The sequence below is a fragment of the Pristis pectinata genome, chromosome 10 (assembly GCF_009764475.1).
Source record: "Pristis pectinata isolate sPriPec2 chromosome 10, sPriPec2.1.pri, whole genome shotgun sequence".
Lineage (NCBI taxonomy): Eukaryota > Metazoa > Chordata > Chondrichthyes > Rhinopristiformes > Pristidae > Pristis > Pristis pectinata.
Genome location: NC_067414.1, coordinates 93,080,787 through 93,100,862, shown reverse-complemented (window position 1 = coordinate 93,100,862; position 20,076 = coordinate 93,080,787). Strand labels below are relative to the sequence as shown.

The following is a 20,076-nucleotide window of genomic DNA, read 5'->3' as shown; positions in this document are numbered from 1 at the left end:
CCCACTGAGTTCCACCAGCAGATTGTTTGTTGCTCCAGGTTCCAGCATCTGCGGTCTCTTGTGTCTCCAATCCCATTTCCCTACTCTTTTCCTATACCCATGCAAATTCTTTCCTTTTAGATACTTATCCATTCTGAATACTGCAACTGATTCTGCCTTCACAGCTATTCCTGACAGTGTATTCCTGATCCTAACCATACAAACTGTAAATTCAGTTTTATTTATGTCAATGTGCTTCTTTTGCCAACCAATTTCTTTGTATGTCCCCGGTTCGTGACCTGTCTGCCAATGGAAAAAGCTTCTCCATCTACTCTGTCTATAGCCTTCACAAGTTTTAATACCTCTATCTGATCCCCTCACAATGTCTTCTGTTCTGAGGTGAACAACCTCAACTTCTCTAGTCTATCCACTCAACTAAAGTCACTCACCCTGGAATCATTTCAGTAAATCTCTTCCATGTCTTTCTAAAACCTCCACATCTTTCCTAAAGTGTAGCAGCCAGAATTAGACACCATATCCGAACGGTGTGCTGAACCAAAGTTAAGCAGGACTTCCTTTGCTTCTGTTTATAAAGCCCATGATCCCATATACTTCTTTTAACCACTTTCTCAACTTTATGCTTTTTTAAATCACCTTGTTAAGCTTTTCTGTTACGGTTGTGGATATAGACGTCTGGATTTACCTGATATCCTCCTATTTGTTGAGTATTCCCTTACTTTTTTCACTTCCTCAAATGCATTATCTTGCATTTCTCTGAACTGAATTCCATTGGCCATATAGATGGTCTGTGCAAATGACCAGACCATCTATATCTCTCGCAGTGTAAAACTTTGCTCCTCATTGTCAAGCACACAACCAAGTTTTTTATCACTGGAAAACTTCTGCCTTTAAGTGTAAATCATTAATACATATTAATAAACAACTGAATGACTACTGAGTTGTTTGAACCCCATTGGTTTTTCAGTTATAAATACAACATTTCCCTTTGATTCCTGCCTCTGAGTTAACCAGATCAAATTCTCCATTCCCCCTTAGATCCAAATGTTCTTACCCATCATCATGTCAAATCCCTTGCTAAAATCAATGCAGACTGCATCAAATGTTGACCTACCTTGTTACATCGTCAAAGAACTCTACCCTTTCCAAAGTTATCTTCTTGTTCCTTCTGTAATAAAATATCTTTGGATTTTCTTTGATTTTACTTACCAATATTTCATGCCCTCTCTTGGCCTTACTAATTTTCCTTTTGTATTCACTCCTACACTTTCAATACACTTTTTAGGATTTCTGCATATGAAGCTCTGACATATCTTCCCTGTTTTGCCCTGTTCAACCTTGTATCTTGTCTTCCAGATTTGGCAAATCCACCTTTTGTGTTATTTCTGGGAACATATTTACTCTGAATCCCTTGTATTCCTTTCTTGAATGTTTCCCATTATTCTGAGACTGACTCACCTCATGAAACTATTTCCTGTCTACTTTTCCTGAGTCACTTCCCAGTCTCGTAAAATTAGCCTTACTACAGTTTCAAATCTCTACCCCAATTTTCTGGCTGCAATTTTCTCGTCACCTCATATTTCTTGTATTTATTTACCATATTCCCTTGTGAAAAAGAGGAGGGCATTTCAGTCTATTGAATCGATGCCGGCTTTCAGAGCACTCCCATCAGTCCTATTTCCCCAGGTATTTCCTTGCAACCTATTCGCTCTCACATACTAGGGGTAAATGAAAATAAAAAAAAAAACGCAGATGTTGGATATCCAAAACAAAAATAAAAACTGCTGGAAAATCTCAGCAGGTCAGGCAGAATCTGTGGAAAGAGAAATCTGAGATCTTTCATCAGAATTGAGAAAGAGAAAAACAAGTTAGTCGTCGTGGCTGAGAAAATGGGGGAGGGTGATGGGTGGAACAAAGGGAGCTTCTCTGATGGGGTAAAATAATGTGGCCATAAGGAGGCAGTTAAACTCCTCTATCAGTGTTTGAGTTGCTAATATCTGTGTAAAATTGTATAATCTGGCTGATTGAGACATGACATTACTCAGGTAATCTACAGGACCCAATTAACCAACCAACAAGTATGTCTTTAGGATATGAGAGGAAACCGGGGCACCCACAGGAAACCCACACAGACACAGCAAGAATGTGCAAACTTCACACAGACAGCACCAGAGGTCAGGCTCAAACCTGGGATGCTGGAGCTGTGAGGTGGAAGCTATATCACTGCGGTTCTCAGCATCCCCCTGTTTGTTGAGTACTCCCTTGTTAACGTATCTCCCCAAATGTATTACCTCATACTTCTCTGCATTGAATTCCATTTGCCATTTTTCTGTCTAATTAACCAAACCATCTACACTTTTCTGCAGCATCAAACTTTGCTCCCCACTGTCAAGAAAAGTGTCCTTTTCCACAAGTATGCTAAATGTGACTCAGATATAATCACTAGCACGAAAGTAGCCTAATACTGATATTCTGTCCACTTGCCCAGCCTCATTCCCTAAAGCTGTCCAGAACTGCACCTCCCCCTTGTTGGACTTGCTTTATAACCTTGTTGATTACAAGAAGTCTCCCTAAGCACAATTGAGGAATTCTGTGACTTTTACACTAACTGTACTCCAGTTAATACAATTGCTACCCTCATGTTTTTGTGTTAGTCAGAAATTTGCCTATAAATTGCTTTTCTATCTTCCTCAGGCTGTTTCAATGTCAGTTTCACACCCAATGGTCTGATTGCCCTGCTGCTGTTTTTTGTTGAAGCCTCATAGCCTGATTTGATTATCTTTCGTGCATATCGTCCCTTTATACCACATCGATTGTTCCTTTAATCAATATTACCAACCACCAACTCCCACTCTTTTTCTTAATCCCTCCAAGAAAACACTGTAACTAAGAATATTAAGCAGTCACTCCTTTCCCTCTTTAAGCCATGCTTCAGTAATAGATATAAATCATACTTACACTTGCTTATCTGCACCTTTATCTCCTGATTCAGTACCTTATCTGCACCTTATTTGCCAATTCACTTCACTCCTTGCATTTAGGTATATACCATTAAGCATGACAGACTTTTTGTGTATTTCTCGACCATTGTTTGCTCTGCTTTTGAAACCGCTTACTAATCTTTGCCTTCCATTTCCAACTCTATTTTTCTTCCTTTCAAATGTAGACTTGGCTTTCCATCTCCCTGCAAAACTAGATTAAACTCCCCAACAGCACTAGTAAACTTTCCCACAAGGATATTGGTCCTGACCCTACTGAGTTTCAACCCTTTTGGCCTGTACAAGTTTCACCTTCCCCAGACTGGGTACCAATGCCCCAAAAATCTAAAACTCTTCCCCCGCACCATTTCTCCAGCCATACACTCATCTGCACTGCCCTACTCTTTCTATACTATTTCTAAATGTTTTTGAGTTTAATTGATTTTTCATTTCAGGATTCTTTCTAACTTTCTCCCCCATTGGATTTTATTCCCAATTAATCTTGGCTTGTCTCACAAACAAGTCCGCACACCCCAGAAAATGAGATGTGACAGGACTTAAAGGTAAATGCAGTAAAAGACCAGAGAAACAAATGTCCGATAGACTTTAGCTCACAGTATCAGTCTTTCCATACACAACTGCTTTATATTCCTTCTATTCACTGTTGGATTAAGAATTCACTTCCTTCCAAATAAATATTTACTGTGGTAGGCAGCAGCCTATTTATGAGTCAGCAAACTGCATATTTTACAGCTGACTCATAAAAAGGCTGCTGCTTCATGATTTTATAAACCTTACAGAGGCTTATAAAATCATGAGGGACATAGATAAGGTGGATGGTCACAGTCTTTTACCTGGGGTATGGGAGTGTAAAACTGGATGGCATGGGTTTAAGGTGAGAGGGGAAAGAGTTAAAGAGGACCTGAGCTGCCAGAAGGAGTGGTAAAGTGGGTACAATTACAACATTTAAAAGACATTTGGACAGATTCATGAACAGGAAAGGTTTAGAGGGATATGGGCCAAATGCAGGCAAATGGGACTAGCTCAGGAAGGCACCTTGGTTGGCATGGATGGGTTGGGCCCAAGGACCTGTTTCCATGCTGTATAAATCAATGACTCTACGTCTCTATTTGTTCTGATCATCACTCTATTCAACAGGTTTGAAGGGGTAGAAATAAAGAAAATGTTTGCACCGTCTGTACAAAGCTTCAATTAAGAAAGAGATAGTAACTAATATATTCAAGAGAAAGCAACTTACCTAGAGTGGTGGAATAAGAATTTATTTCCACAAAGAGTGGTTGAGGTGAATAGTACAGATGTTTCTCAGGTGTACTAGAGAAATAGTAATTGAATGATATGCGGATGGGGTTATATGACAATACAGTATAACACAAGGAAGCTAATGTCAAGCACAAACATAAGATTCATCGTGCCAAATGGCCTGTTCCTTCATTCATGGGACGTGGTTGTCACTGAAATAGCCCATATTAATTGCCCCCCTAAGTGTTCTGATGATCCACATTCTTGAACTGCAGCAGATCTGCTGTGAAGGTGCTCCCTATGCACCTACTGAATTTTGATCCAACTGACGAATTAATAGCCTGATTCAAAACATTTCAAAAGGGCTCAGTCAGGTCCCTGGTTCAGGGCCTGATGCAGGGATGCCAAGCATTAGGAAGACACTGGGGATCGGGTGGACCTCTAATAAAAGCAATTGGAGTCTTAACTTGGGTCTTCAGCCAGGAATCTTCGTAGTTCCTGGGGATTCCTGAGGACTGCCGGTAAGCCCGTGGCATGGAAAACCAGGTGACATGTAGCCAGATGGAGCAGAAGTAGGGCTACAAGTGTAGGCTGGACACATCCTTCCCAAACACAGTAAATGTCATTTTTTAATCACTACCTAATCACTAGAGTTTAGCAAAACTATGATCACTTTGCTCTAAAATGGACTTTGTTTTTATTTTGTTCTAATTGTGTTGTTTCTTGAAAAATTGTGCATAATTTATGTTTAATTAATGTTTTTCTTGTGAATGCTGCTTATGTGATGCTATGTGCCTGTGACGCTGCTGCAAGTAAGTTTTTCATTACACCTGTGCATATGTGTACTTGTGCATATGACAATAAACTCAACTTTGATTTTGACTTTTTTGGAAATAACTCAAACTTTCCCTCCTTGTGCTTTTTCATTTCTCTTCTTGAAAGGAATCCAAACTTGTACAGGCATTTTGAGCTTCAATACAGCAGCTTTCTAAGATACTGTAAATGCTGCTCAATCAGAGGCTGCATTCAACCTATTTTGTCACCTCATCAAAGATTCCCTTGAACACACCCTTCACTCCTCACCATATTACCACCAGGGAAAACTCAATTAAACTGTTATTTACTGAGACTTTGTGTGTGACTAAAGCAGTGGACTTTTCACACTTAAGTGGAGTTTGAGAAATTATACTCAGAATCACCAATTTTTATCTACTCTCTAGTTTCATTCATAAATGCATTGTATTGAAGGCAACAATATGAGCTGGTACAGTAATTCAGTTTTGTAATTGGCTGACTTTCTTCAGAGAAAGAGATCAACATTAAGTAATTATTAACAGATTATGATTAGAAAATATGCAACAATTACTGGGTAATATGACATAAAAAGCATTCTTTGTACATGCACTATAAAGCATGCCACTCTGATCTACAGCATTTTTCATCGAGCAAACTGAATTTCACACCATTGAAAAGTAAGTTAGCGCTTAAGAATTAGGAGAGGAGTAGGCAATGCCTGCAGTTCGATTGGATCACAGTTGATCTGATTTTTGGCTTTAACTCCACTTACTTGTCCAGTCCCCAATGATTCAAAAATCTACTTATCTCAACCTCCAAAATACAATGCTTCCACCTCCATTGCTTTCTAGGAAAGACAATTCCAAAGCTTCAATCTCTGCAAGAGAAGAAATTCCTCCTCAAATCAGTATTGTGGCCAAACCTTTACTCTGAGATTATGGCCCCCTGTTTCGACACCTCCCCACCAGGGGAAATATCTCAGTAGCATCTGGTCTGTCAAGCCCCCTCAAAAGCTGATATTGCCACATTTGGAAATGGGTAGTCACCAATGAGATACTGCCAAGTATTGCTGTGAAGTTAATTGGCCATGACGGAAAATGGGAATAGTGAATGACAAAATTGAATAACATTAAACTTTCAATGAATGTTTCAAAAACAGAAGGAAATGCTAAGGTGCTTACCTATTCTCCTGCAGATGAAGGTTGACCCAGATCTGGAGAAGCTTGTGTTGCTGGTGGACCTAACTTCAGAAAAACATTTTGACCCATGGCTTGCGCTGATCTCCTTTGAGGACTGGGCACTAGCGGGAGGTATATTCTTACAGTTGTCCAAGTTTATTTGGTTGATTGCATCCTGTGCCCTCTTCTTCTCTTTCTTTAACATGTTCACTAGAATATCTGAAGCATCCATTCAAGGAGGACAACTGCTACATTTTAAGGAAATGACAATTTAAACAACTACCTTGTATGTTTCGACGGTACTGGAAAAGAATGAAATGCCATTAGCACAAGAGAGAGAGTGAGGGCGGCACGGTAGCAGTTGGTGTAACGCTATTACAGCGCCAGCGACCCGGGTTCAATTCCGGCTGCTGTCTGTAAGGAGTTTGTACGTTCTCCCCGTGTCTGCGTGGGTTTCCTCCGGGTGCTCCGGTTTCCTCCCACATTCCAAAGACATACGGGTTAGGAAGTTGTGGGCATGCTATGTTGGCGCTGAAAGTGCGGTGACACTTGCAGGCTGCCCCCAGAACATTCTACGCAAAAGATGCATTTCACTGTATGTTTCGATGTACATGTGACTAATAAAGAAATCTTATCTTATCAAAAGGAACTAAAAATAAGACAGGGGAAGAAAATTATTATATTTAACGAACAAAACGACGATGGCAAAGAAACCAGAGGAATCTGAAATAATCCTAGGAAATTGCAGATGGTTTAATCACTGTTTCGCAAGGCTTTAGATTTTGAATTGAAAAAAATGCAGTTGTCACTTCTGTCACATAAGAGACAAAGGAGGGAGAACCCAGAAAACTGCAAACTTGAAGGCTAACATCACTTGTGGGGAAGTTACTGGACTCTATCAACAGTGGTAGAGTGATGGAGCTATGAGCTGAGAAGTGAGTTAGTATGGATTTGTGTAGGTCAGGTCTGACTTGTCAAGTTCATTAAGTCATTAAAATTACAGGCAGTGTTATTCAATGAGCATTGGCTTTATGATACCCAGAAGATATTTTATGGTGTTCTGCTCAAGGGAACATTAACAAAAATAAAACTGCAAGGGAATGAATATGGACCATGCGACATGGATTGATGATTTGTTGAAAAGTAGGAGACTAGAAACAGGAAGCTCACTAGCATGCTGGACAGGGAAGCAATCAATGGACATTGTCTCTAAAGACACTCAGAAGATACTTGATTGTGTTCTGCATGAAGATTAGCAAAAATAAAAGCAGAAGCAGCAGTAATGTTATGATACTTATGATTGATTGGCACTTAAAAGCCAGCAAGGAGATTCCAACATGGTTAAATATTACACTGACCTTTTATAGCAAGAGAATTCAAGTATGAGAGCAGGGATTTTTTGCTGCATTTGTACAGGGCCCTGGTGTGACCTCACCTTGAATTTTGTGTGCAGTTTTGGTCTCTTTATCTGAAGAAGGATGATTTTGCTATGGAGGGAGTTCAGCGAAGGTTCACCAGGCTGATTTGTGGGATAGCAGCACTGCTGTATGAAGAGAAAGGCTTATATTCACTGGAGTTCAGAAGAATGAGAAGGGAAGAAGGGATCTTAAAGAAATCTACAAAATTCTAACAGGACTGGACAGACTAGATGCTGGTAGGATGTTCCTGTTGGGGGGGTGTGGGGGTGGGTTGGGGGGAGACTAGGTCTGGGGTCAGAGTCTAAGGATAAGGCGGTATTCGTCTTCACATCCACAATACTGAGATGAGGAGAAATTGCTTCACCCAAAGAGTGTGGAATCAATGGAATTCTCTAGCATAGGAAGTAATTGAAGCCAAATCATTGAATATCAAATCAAGAAGGAGTTAGATATTGTTCTAAGGGCTAGAGGGATTAAGGGACATGGGAGAAAGCTGGAATAGTGTACGGAATTTGGATGATCAACCATGATCTTATTGGGGATAGTCAACATGGCTTTGTGTGGGGGACATCATGTCTCACAAACTTGATTGTGTTTTTTGAGGAGATAACAAAGATGATTGGGGAGGGTAGGGCAATTGATGTTGTCTGCATGGACTTTGGTAAAGTATTTGACAAGGTCCGTCATGGTAGACTGATCCATAAAATTAAGTTACATTGGGATCCATGGTGAGTTGGTAGGTTGGGTTCAAAATTGACTTGGTTAAAGAAGACAGAGGGTAGTGGTGGATGGGTGTTAATCTGACTGGAGGTCTATGACCAGTGGTGTTCCACAAGGATCAGAACTGGGACCTCTGTTGTTCATAATAGATATAAATGATTTGAACAAAAATGTAGGAAGTCTGATTAGCAAGTGTGCAGATGACACAAAATTTGGCAGAGTTATGGATGGTGGCAAAGGTTGCCAAAGGATACAGCAGCATATAGACCAGTCTGAAATATGGGCAGTGAAATGGCAGATGGAACTTAATCTTGATAAAAGTGAGGTATTGCACTTCGGGACGTCATAGGAATATGGAAATAGGAGCAGGAGTAGGCCATCAGGTCCATCGAGCCTGCTCTGTCATTCATGGCTGATCTGGCCGTGGACTCAGCTCCACCTACGTGCCTTTTCCCCATAACCTTTAATTCCCCTACTGTGCAAAAATCCATCTAACTGTGTCTTAAATATATTTAATGACGCAGACTCTACTGCTTCCCTGGGCGGAGAATTCCACAGGTTCACTAGTCCCTGGGAAAAGCAGTTCCTCCTCATCTCCGTCCTAAATCTACTCCCCCAAATCTTGAGGCTATGTCTCCTAGTTCTAGTCTTGCCTACCAGTGGAAACAACCTTCCTGCCTCTATCTTATTTATCCCTTTCATAATTTTATACGTTTCTTTAAGATCCCCTCTCATTCTTCTAAATTCCAGCGAGTATAGTCCCAGGCGACTCAATCTCTCCTCACAGGCTAACCCCCTCATCTCCGGAATCAACCTGGTGAACCTCCTCTGCACTGCCTCCAAAACCAGTATAGAGGAGGTCAACTGTAAAAGGAAGGTATGCAGTAAATGGCAGAATCCTCAGGGTCATTGATGTACAGAGGGATCTTGGGGTGTAGGTTCATAGCTCCCTGAATAAACACAAGTACAAGAAATATCAGCAACACAAGTAGTTAAGGTGATAAAGAAGGCATATGGCATGCTTGCCTTCATCAGTCAGGGTGTTCAGTATAAAAGTTGGCAAGCTAGGTTGCAGCTCTATAAAACTTTGGTTAGGCTGCATTTGGAGTATTAAGTGTAGTTCTGACCACCGTATTACAGGAAGGATGTTGAGGCTTTGGAGAGGTGCAGAGGAGGATCACCAGGATGTTGCCTGGATTGGAGAGTATTAGCTATAAGGAGAGGTGGGACAAACTTGGATTGTTATCTCTGGAGATTTGGAGGCTGAGGGGCAACCTGATAGAAGTATATAAAATTATGAGAGGCGTAGATAGGGTCATTAGTCCCAGTCTTTTTCCTGGGATGGAAATGTCAAATACTAGAGGGCATAGATTTAAGGTGAGAGGAGGAAAGTTTAAAGGAGATCTACGAGGCAAGATTTATACACAGAAAGTGGTAGGTGTAAAGAAAGTGCTGCCAGAGGAAGTGGTGGAAGCAGATATGATAGCAATGTTTCAGAGACACTTAGGCAGGCACATGAATAGACACTGAATAGAGGGATGTAGCCATGTGCAGGTAAATGTGCAGTTTAAGTTGGCATCATGGTTGGCACAGACATGGTGGACCAAAGGGCCTGTTCCTGTGCTGTACTGTTTTATGTTCTATGATGTGGAGGCTCTGGAGAGGGTGCAGAAGAGGTTCACCAGGACGTTGCCTGATTTGTCAAGTATTAGCCACGGGAAAAGTTTGGACAAACTTGGATTGTTTTCTCTGGCGCGTAGGAGGCTAAGTGGCAACCTGTTAGAAGTCTATAAAATTATGAGAGGCATAGACAGGGTAGGTGGTCAGAGGAAGATGTGAGCAATGTTGTAAAGATGAATACAGCTGACCCTAATGATGAACGGTATAACAAATTTAGGATCCAAGAGGACAATACAATTATGCACAATTAGAATAAGCCAAGCAAGCAGCTGAGGCTAGAGATGAAATTAGATGTTTCTATGTACAGTATAATATTTGCGAGGAGCCAGTCAGGATGATCTTAAAGCTGACCACATAAAGTCACAGAAGTGCCTGTGCACACATAGCCTAATGCAAGAAAACAGAGTCATGGAAGTAGAAATTCATCATTTAAAGTCAATGGAACCGAAGTTCAGAAGTAGGGGATGACGTGCAACAGCAAGTATGGTGTACATTTAACACAAGCAGCTGAAGAGTCCTGGGTGGTGGGGCAGCAGAGTAAGTGCATAAAAGCTGGCCTCTACTTCCTCAGGAGGCTAAAGAAATTCGGCATGTCCCCTTTGACACTCAGCAACTTTTATCGATCCACCATAGAAAGCATCCTATCCGGATGCATCACGGCTTGGTATGGCAACTTCTCTGCCTGTGACCGCAAGAAACTGCAGGGAGTTGTGGACACAGCTCAGCACATCGCGGAAACCAGTCTCCCCTTCATGGACTCTGTCTACATTTCTCCCTGTCTCGGTAAAGCAGCCAACATAATTAAAGACCCCTCCCCCCACGGACATTCTCTCTTCTCCCTCCCTCCATCAGGCAGAAGATACAAAAGCCTGAAAGCACGTACCACCAAGCTCATGGACAGCTTCTACCCCACTGTTATAAGACTATTGAATGGTTCCTGAGTACAATAAGATGGACTCTTGACCTCACAATCTACCTCATTATGGTCTTGCACCTTATTGTCTGCCTGCACTGCACTTTCTCTGTAACTGTAACACTTTATTCTGCATTTTTTATTGTTTTCCCTTGTACTACCTCAATGCACTGATGTGATGAACTGATCTGTATGGATGGCATGCAAAACAAAGTTTTTCACTGTACCTCGGAATATGTGACAATGATAAACCAATATACCAATCTTCCCTTTGGATGATATCACTAAAAGAGAGGGCCATAGATGTAGTTTTAGAACACCCGAAATAACTATTAGTTCAAGAAAATGAATCCAAACATAAAAAGGATACTGATTTCATTATCTCGTTGCTGCAATAATTCTCTTAATTTCATCTCTGCACCATTGACAACATCTCCATTGGTATCAGGGGGTGAGACTTCATTTTCTATTTGCAAGCCAGGTCTAAACTGTTGCAACTCTTTCACCAAACTCTGGCATAAGAAAGGTAAGTGGATAAATATTCTGATAATGCCCGTTTTTTTTCCAAAGCTTAATTTACCACATTCTAGTCAGAAATGATTATACTTTCCTATTTTCCATACATCTGACTGGCTTCTCCCTCAACAGGATTAGAAAAATAAAACTTGGTGGCCAAGAATTACTATGTCATGACACAAAGTTTATGTGCAATATTTCAGTCAAAATATCAAATATATCAAATTATCAAATCATATATCAATATATCAAAATATCAAATCAAAATATAATTAAGTGAGCTCCATAAAATCCACACTTTTCCTTAAAAATAATGGACTCCACCTCCATTATTTTCACCCATGCATGCATGTCCCACAGAGAGCCAGTGGAACAGCAAACCCACCCACCCTACAAACCATAGCCCACCTGTGTTCCTCCTCACGTGAGGAATGTTCATCAAATGTGTGAGTTGTGTAAGGCCTATTGTACAGCACTGGATGCCTTTCCAGCGTCCAACCCACCAAAAAAATCTCTCAATCTAGCATGCACCCTTCCAGAAATTCTAGGCTGATAAGTTTTAAATAGGGCCAGTGCATCATCATCCCAACCCTGTATGGTCTGGTACACACTAAATACACTGTTAAGTGACAGCATATTATCATGCAGAGGTTGTCAAAGTCAAAGAAGAAGTATAATATGTCCTCTGTGCCTTTGAGCCACTACAGTTCCTAATAAAAGGTGTCATTGCCTAGATATTAGATTGCATGATAACAATACTTTTCAGTACCCGTCGACTGAAAAGTGATTTGACACGAGTCAATCACAGTTGCAAACTTTTCCAGTTTAATTCACAGCAACTGTAAAATTTGATCGGACACTTTTGGTCATGAATCACCCGCATCAGGGACATAGGTGATGATATCAGTGCTCCTTTTAAGAACATTGCAGTTTAGAGCATCCTGACCCCTCTATAATGCGCTGACCAATCCACTCTTCCATCTGCTGGGTTCCAATCCATCTTTGTCCCCAGCTTTGTGGTTAACTTCCTGAAGAGTACATGCACCCAATTATGGTTATGGAATCATACCACATAGAACAGGCCCTTGAGCCCACCATGTCCATGCCGACCATCAAGCACCCATCTATACTAATTTCACTTGGTCCATACCTTACCATGCCTTGATAATTCAGGTGCTTGTCAAGCTTCTCCTCTGCATTGTGAGAGTACCTGCCTCCACCACCCACTCGGACAGTGCATACCAGATTCCAACTACCCTCTGGGTGAAAAGGTTCTTCCTCAGATCCACTCTAAACCTTTTATCCTTTACCCTAAACCTATGGCCTTTAGTTTTAGGCACTACTGCTGCGGGGAAAAAGTTCCCTGCTATCCGCTCTAACGATGCCCCTCATAATTTTATACACCTCTTTCAGATCCCCCTCTACTCCCTCCACTCCGAGGAAAACAAACCCAACCTCTCCAGTCTCTCCTCACAGCTAAATCTCCTCTGCACTTTCTCCAGCGCAATCACATCCTTATGCATGAGAATGTGCTCCACCTAGTGACTTGTTATTGAGGCCCAAAATTACATTCTTAGTTGTGACAGTGCCATTTGATAAAATCATAATATGTTCTGGAGAACAGATGTAATTTAAAGCCTTTAAACACTGACCTTTAGTAGCTGGAAGCAGTACTGAATCTTCCGCATGTCAGGTCCAATTTCCAGTGAAGCCTCAGCGTCAGTGTCCTCCAGAAAATTATTGACCAGCTCCTGCGACCTTTGCACAAAACAAAAGATGAATAAAGAAATCCATCAGATTGTCAGCAGCTTGAACCTTAGCTTTCGCCTTCCTGAGTAGATGCTGCAATGCAGTTCTGTGAACATTGACAGCTGTTTGCCAGGTCATTTGCGACAAGGCATATTTTTCAGCGACTGGTAGACAGAGCAGCGAAACCTTTTTCCCATGTTGAGAGTTGAAACTGAACATGAAGGAATAATCAGGGGAAAGAAAAAAATCCCAGGTGTACAACCTATTTAGAATAAAATCAAACAATCCAATACCTTAAAAAATTACCATGCATAGTCATTCATAAATCACATAATCACCAGAAAGACACAAGTACATTGTGCAGTGTTCATTTTGCATGTATTGTCTGCCAAAGTAAATTGTTCAATGTCTTTATTAAATAGCTAAGCCATTTATTACTAGCATTGCACGGTACAATTTATTTAATGTATCCATTATCTTCATTAACTTTTTATTTTTACTGCACATGAGCCTTGGGTCTGAACAAAAACTAGCAAAAGTCCCACTGACCCAATAAAAACCCTGTGTCTTAAGACAAAGTAATGAGATGATCAACAATGAACAAAGACACCAATGAAAACTCAGCAGGTCATGTCGAAACTACTTTAGAAAATGCTGAAGGTCAACATGGTGGATGCTTGCGGGGCTGTTTCTCCTGGCCATGAGGTATGGAACTACGGGTCATAACCTCGGAGTAAGTGAATGGATTGAGAAGAGGAGCTCTGGGTTCAGTGAGAGAGCTGTGAATCTTTACAGTCCTCTTCCCCAGATGCCTGGTCTGTGAATAGACTTGTGGAGGTTTTTGCCTGCATATTCTATGTGATTTTCTGTTACATGTAATAGATAACAGATAGACAGAAAGGGAATAAAGGAATATGGGCTAAGGGGAGAAAGTGGAGATGAGATACACCAACCATGATCTTCCCAACCAGCGGAGTAAATGCAAGGGACTGCAGAGTCCACCATTGCACCTACTTAGTGCGTTCAGACAACAGGGCAATCATTATCCAAAACAAGATCAAAACTGTTCTGATTAAAAGCCCCGTAACCTATTGTTCCTCTTTCAAATGTTGGCTGCCTACATTTCCAGCACACAGAACATACTATGTCTTTGAATGCATTGTACTTACAATCTCAAGTATATATCTGCCCTTTACTTCAATTTTCCATAATATTAAAACCAGCCTTGGCTACAGTGGTCCTATTATATGTTATTAATTTCTAGATTCAATACCAAGATTGGCCTGCACAGAACACTGGAACAGTTGTTATAAAATTGAAAATCTCATGGCATGAATAATAATTTCATAAATATGTTTACACATTCATTTGGAATACAGATGTATTTAAGAGTGCTACGCCATGTTAGTCGTGATTTAAAGTAAACCAAATATAGATAGAATATTGCACAGTGTTGCTGAAATTTAATCTCTATGACTTAGTTATGTCTCAAAATCCGATTGGCAATGAATTCATTCAATAATCAGTGTTTTAAAACATTCAACAAAACAGTGAAACACTCATATAAACCTCACTGTACTGAAGGATCACAGTATTAAATCAGATGATGATAATTGATGCTTCATACATAACTGCTCCCATATGTCACCTCCTCTGATGGCAAGCCTGCCCATTAGCTCCTCTGATGGGATGCCCAAGATTGGAAACACACGCAGGTTAGAATAAACTTTTTCCAAGGTTTCTACACCACAGATGGAGATAAGTGCCATACACTTTGGGCCTTGTTCTTTTCTATATATAATACACTCCCTTGTTTTTTTTAACCAGATGAAATATTCATCTGAATTTTTGAGAATTACGGACTACCTCTCTCTTTTTGGACACAAGCAGAATTGTTCATGAATACGCTAGAGTACGATAGTTTGGAAGTATTGCAACATCATCTTTCAAAACTTACAGCTTGCAGGTCTCTACGGATCAGATATACATCATTAATCCATATGAGCTGTGGTCAACCAAAACCCCTAATGGAAGTTTAGGCTGCCCTTATACAAAACGGGATCTATTTTAGCAAGAACTTTTTATTCAATGGGATTAGCTGTTAATATTAACCACTACCGGATTGAATTATGTCACTCAACTTGAAAACAATTAAGTCATAAGTACACTGAACACATTTCTAGTCTAGGATGTACAAACCCCCAGCTGTCTCCGAGCTCCAGCACTTGATGCCTCAAAGCTCATTCAGCTCTGTCTTAATTGCAGATAGTTTTAGTTGCCTGAATTTCATGGAGATGAAGAGTTTAGGATGGGCTGCTCTGTGCTCCTGGCCAAACAGTGGAATCAAACCCTATCCAGAATAATACCGCCTCTGAGTATTAGTATTGAGATAAATGTGCACCAATGGGAATGCTGGATTGAGTTTTATATGTCACCTCTGAGGTTTCTGAAGTTCTGAGAAACACACCTCTTGTTCTCCATGGTGGCAAAAAATGGGATACGCTTAATCTAAATTATTTTCTGAGAAATCATAGAACTATGAATCAATTTTTTTCAAATTGGAAGTTCTTGTGTGCTTCTTCATAATTCAAACTTCTCAGCTATAATGCACTTAAGAAGTGTCCAGACGAGCACTTGAATCGCTTTGGCACAGAAGGCTGTGGACCAAGTGCTGGGAGGTGGGATTAATAAGGAAGGGTGCCAACTGGTCAACATGACGAGATGGGCCAAATAGCCTGTTTCAATGCTATATGATTCTTTGACTTCATGACTCTATAATGGAAAGTGTACAATCATACCCCTAGACTAAAAGAACTTCACACTGTGAGCTTCACGCAAGCAAGGCATTAATCTGCAAGCTTTACATGAGTAAGGAATTTAATTGCACCCTTGTGTTTGGGACAATAAACTAATCTGGATCTGGATCTCAGGAATGATAAAATAAGGATGAAGACTATTTCTGCTTCACTTCCAGAGAGACAGAGATTTTGAATTCTCAATTATTATATGATCATTTTCAATTTTCAAAGAGCAGATCCACCGGGGATGGATCAAGATGAAAAATACGATGATGCTGGAGGAACTCAGCAGGCCAGGCAGCATCTGTGGAGAAAAGCACAGTGGCCAACCACCCCCCCCGCCCCCCACCCCCCCCCCCACCCCGCGCCCCCCCCCCCCACCATGCTTTTCTCTTTTTCCCTTTCCTAGCCTATCTCCTTCTTCTACCTTTTTTCTCTCTCTCTCCTTACCTATGACACATCCCTCAGTGGACCTGCTCTCCCCTCCTCTCCTGCACCTGTCTATCACCATCTCTTACCTGCATCTACCTATCACCACCTTGTGCCCGCCCCGCCCCCCCCCCACCTCTTTTGTCCACCTATCACCGTTCTGCTTTTCCCCCCGATATACTGGACTTCCCCTTTTCCTATCTTCAGTCCTGAAGAAGGGTCCCGACTCGAAATGTTGACTGTCTGCTTTTCTCCACAGATGCTGCCTGGCTTGCTGAGTTCCTCCAGTGTCATCGTGTTTTTCATCTGTACTGTTTTATATTCTATGTTCATATCCAGCTTGATTCTCAACCTTGCTGGTCTGAAAATTGATAGTTCTTACACAATACTAGCTATTGCTAAGCCTATTCTTACACTGGGGAAGCGAGGGCGGGGGCATTTAAATAAGCTTATACTCAAGGAGAAGATCTCACCTACTTTTCCTTCAGCCTACAGCAGCAGGCAGAACAAGCTCAGGCATTTGCTTGCATTGCAGGCTTCATCAAAGTGTTGGCACTTACATGGCATTGCTCCTTATAGTGACCTCTCTGGCAACCTCCTGCCAGGAACACTTGATTGTAGCCCAGGGAGACACCTTGCACACAAAAACGTGCCTCCTGCAGGCATTGAACTTTGTCAACCTGTCTAAGTCCCCTAGGGACACTTCTCCACCCCTTTGCTCATTGCAGAAATCTTCTGTTTTTAAGCAGCAGCACTCATGAGTAGCCAGAAGAGGGATGTTTACATTGTAGTATGTGCCTTTAAGAGCTGGCTGCCGAAGGTGCAGCTGCAACTGATCAATCGACTAGTCTATGGTGAACTGACACTGCCTGGATTTACACTGTTGTAGGAATCTTGTAATTGAAGATTCTGACACTAATGGGACCTTCAAAAACAGACATACAACATTGCTTTAACGCCATTAAAAAGTCATAAGTCAACTCCTCCCGAGTTTCCCTCTGGAACTGCGAAGGTCCTCCTTTAGTGCATGATTCTGGGTGCAAAAATGTTTCTAATATATTGAGCACATGGAGGTTGACCCAAAGGGAGGACACTATCCTGTGCCTAAGGTATTTTCAGTCAAATTAACCATTTTATGTCAAGGATCCAACTGGGAATCAGCAGCACATCGTTGGTGTGCCAAAAGCAGGTGATACCTGATTTGTGGACACATTTTTTTTAAATGTACCTGTTCATGGAATGTGTACACTACTTGCAATGTGAGCACATTTTTGTCTGTCCCTTAAACTGAGGAGGCTGTTAAATGGGTCTAAAGTTACAGATAGTCTAGACCAGCTAAAGTTGGGAGACTTCTTTCTCTGAGGGACAATAATTAACTTTATTTACAAAAAAATCTAAATATTTCATGTTTGCTAAAACTGAGACTAGATTTCTTCCAAAATTCCAGATTTACTTTATTACTTCAACTCAAATTCCCCAGTTGCCATTCTGGGATTTGACTCATGTCCCTAGCTCAGTAGTCCAAAACTCAGGTTGCTAGTTCAGTAATGCGAGTTCAAATGACTTGGCCTGTCACTCAAGGGCAATCAGGATGGATGTAAATACTGAATATGTCACTGATGCCCATTTCCAATGAATAAAGAAACACATATAATAAATGGTCCTCAGATCGGAAGTGATACTACTGTCAATCAAGGTGCGGCTCCACCCATCCCTCAGGTGTGAGAGTACCTTTTGTCTCTGAACTTGCTTGACCATTGACTGTGGCAGGCACCTTTGTCCTTGACCCCCAAATCATTGGCCCATTTAAATCACTCAGTGAGGCTCCACCCAGCCTCCAAGTACCATAAAAAGGGTTGCAATCCCCTAGGCCTCCCTCTTTGATGACCCCAGGAGTAGTGAGACAACGCTGCAGAGATCCCTGGTAAGAGTGCATCACCAAGTGGTTTGGGAGCGTTTCACTCAGACTCAGGGAGCGTTAAGGGCTAATGCTAGTGTGGGTCAAGCATTGAAGTATTATATCCTGAAGTTGTACATTGTTATTGTGTGCTTGTGTGTATCAGTGTGTCTGTGTGTGTGTGTGTGACTGTATCTTATCCTAGTTGCGATCCCCCCTCATGTTCGCGGTCTCCTGCATGTGTGTGAGTGTGTATCTGTTCCCATCCATTCTGTCCCTGCATTTGCCTTTGTGATTAAACTAGTTTTGATATCCAAAGCTCGTGTCCAGAGTCCTTCATCCTTAAGGCCGAAAGGAACCACTTCACACAACATGACTTGAAAGCGCAAAATCAAGACTGACATTCACTGAAATACTAAGGGTGTTCTACAAACATAGAAACTGAGACGTCAAACCATGACACCATCTATGTGAGCAGAATAAATCGTTTGGCAGTTGAAGAAGATCAGGGAAGTTATACCTGAAGACCAGGCCAATACTTAACCTCCAGCCAATACTATTAAAACATTACCTGGTTATTATTGCTATTTGTGAGGTTGGACCAGGACAGCCTATTGGTGATGTTCACTCAAGTTCCAAGGAGTGAACAATGCCTCCACTTCCTCAGGAGACTAAAGAAATTTGGCATGTCCCCTTTGACCCTCACCAATTTTTATCGATGCGCCATAGAAAGCATCCTATCGAGATGCATCACGACTTGGTATGGCAACTGCTCTGCCCGGGACCATAAGAAACTGCAGAGAGTTGTGGACACAGCTCAGCATATCACAGAAACCAGACTCCTCTCCATGGACTCTGTCTATACCTCTCACTGCCTCAGTGAAGCAACCAGCATAATCAAAGACCCCACCCACCCTGGACATTCTCTCTTCTACCCCTTCCCAGCGGGCAGAAGATACAAAAGTCTGAAAGCACGTACCACCAGGCTCAAGGACAACTTCTATCCTGCTGTCATAAGACTATTGAACAGTCCCCTAGAACAATAAGATGGACTCCTAACCTCACAATCTACCTCGTTGTGGCCTTGCACCTTATTGTCTACCTGCTTGGACTTTCTCTGTAACTGTAACACTTTATTATGCATTCTGTTATTGTTTTACTTTGTACTATCTCAATGCACTGTTGTAATGAATTGATCTGTATGAACAGTATGCAAGACAAGTTTTCCACTGTACGTCAGTACAAGTGACAATAAAAAAAAATTACGAATTTAAACTAGTTCTAATAGCTATACCTTTAAAAAAATTACTTTATATATATAAGAAATCTTTTTCTTTCCTTTCTTTTATATTGTATTCATTTACTAAGAGATCGAGGGATCTACAGATTTTTTTTGTATTTTATTGTTCTTTATGATTATCTATGCCATGATTGTTCTCCTGATCTCTTTGTATTACAAGTACAAACATTGATGTTATATATTAATCTGTATTAATTTGAAAACTAATAAAAAGTTTGGGGAAAAAAATTACTAAAACTGACTTTAAAGCACTTTCATGTAAGCAAGAAGCATGAATGGTACTGTATTATTGAGTTTTTTTTTCACCTTTCACTACCTTTGAACCAGAGTCACACAAGACTCTGTACAATTTTATTACAATGCATCTCATTTGAGTTATGATAAACGTAAGATAAATTGTACATGTGGTTTTGTAGGTTACTTAACCTTGCCAGCAAGCACAGCCTTG

The 20,076-nt window shown here is 41.0% G+C and overlaps 1 protein-coding gene across 1 annotated transcript in view; it reads right to left on the bottom strand.

Moving 5' to 3' along the window:
- The window catches only part of kif6 (kinesin family member 6), a 431,738-nt gene that overhangs the window by 242,246 nt on the left and 169,416 nt on the right, over positions 1-20,076 (bottom strand). The window contains exons 11-13 of the mRNA XM_052024853.1: positions 13,108-13,213; positions 11,310-11,451; positions 6,212-6,427 (exon numbers count right to left, since the gene is read on the bottom strand). Coding sequence (XP_051880813.1) covers positions 6,212-6,427; positions 11,310-11,451; positions 13,108-13,213 — 464 coding nt within the window. The remainder of the gene's footprint in view (positions 1-6,211; positions 6,428-11,309; positions 11,452-13,107; positions 13,214-20,076) is intronic.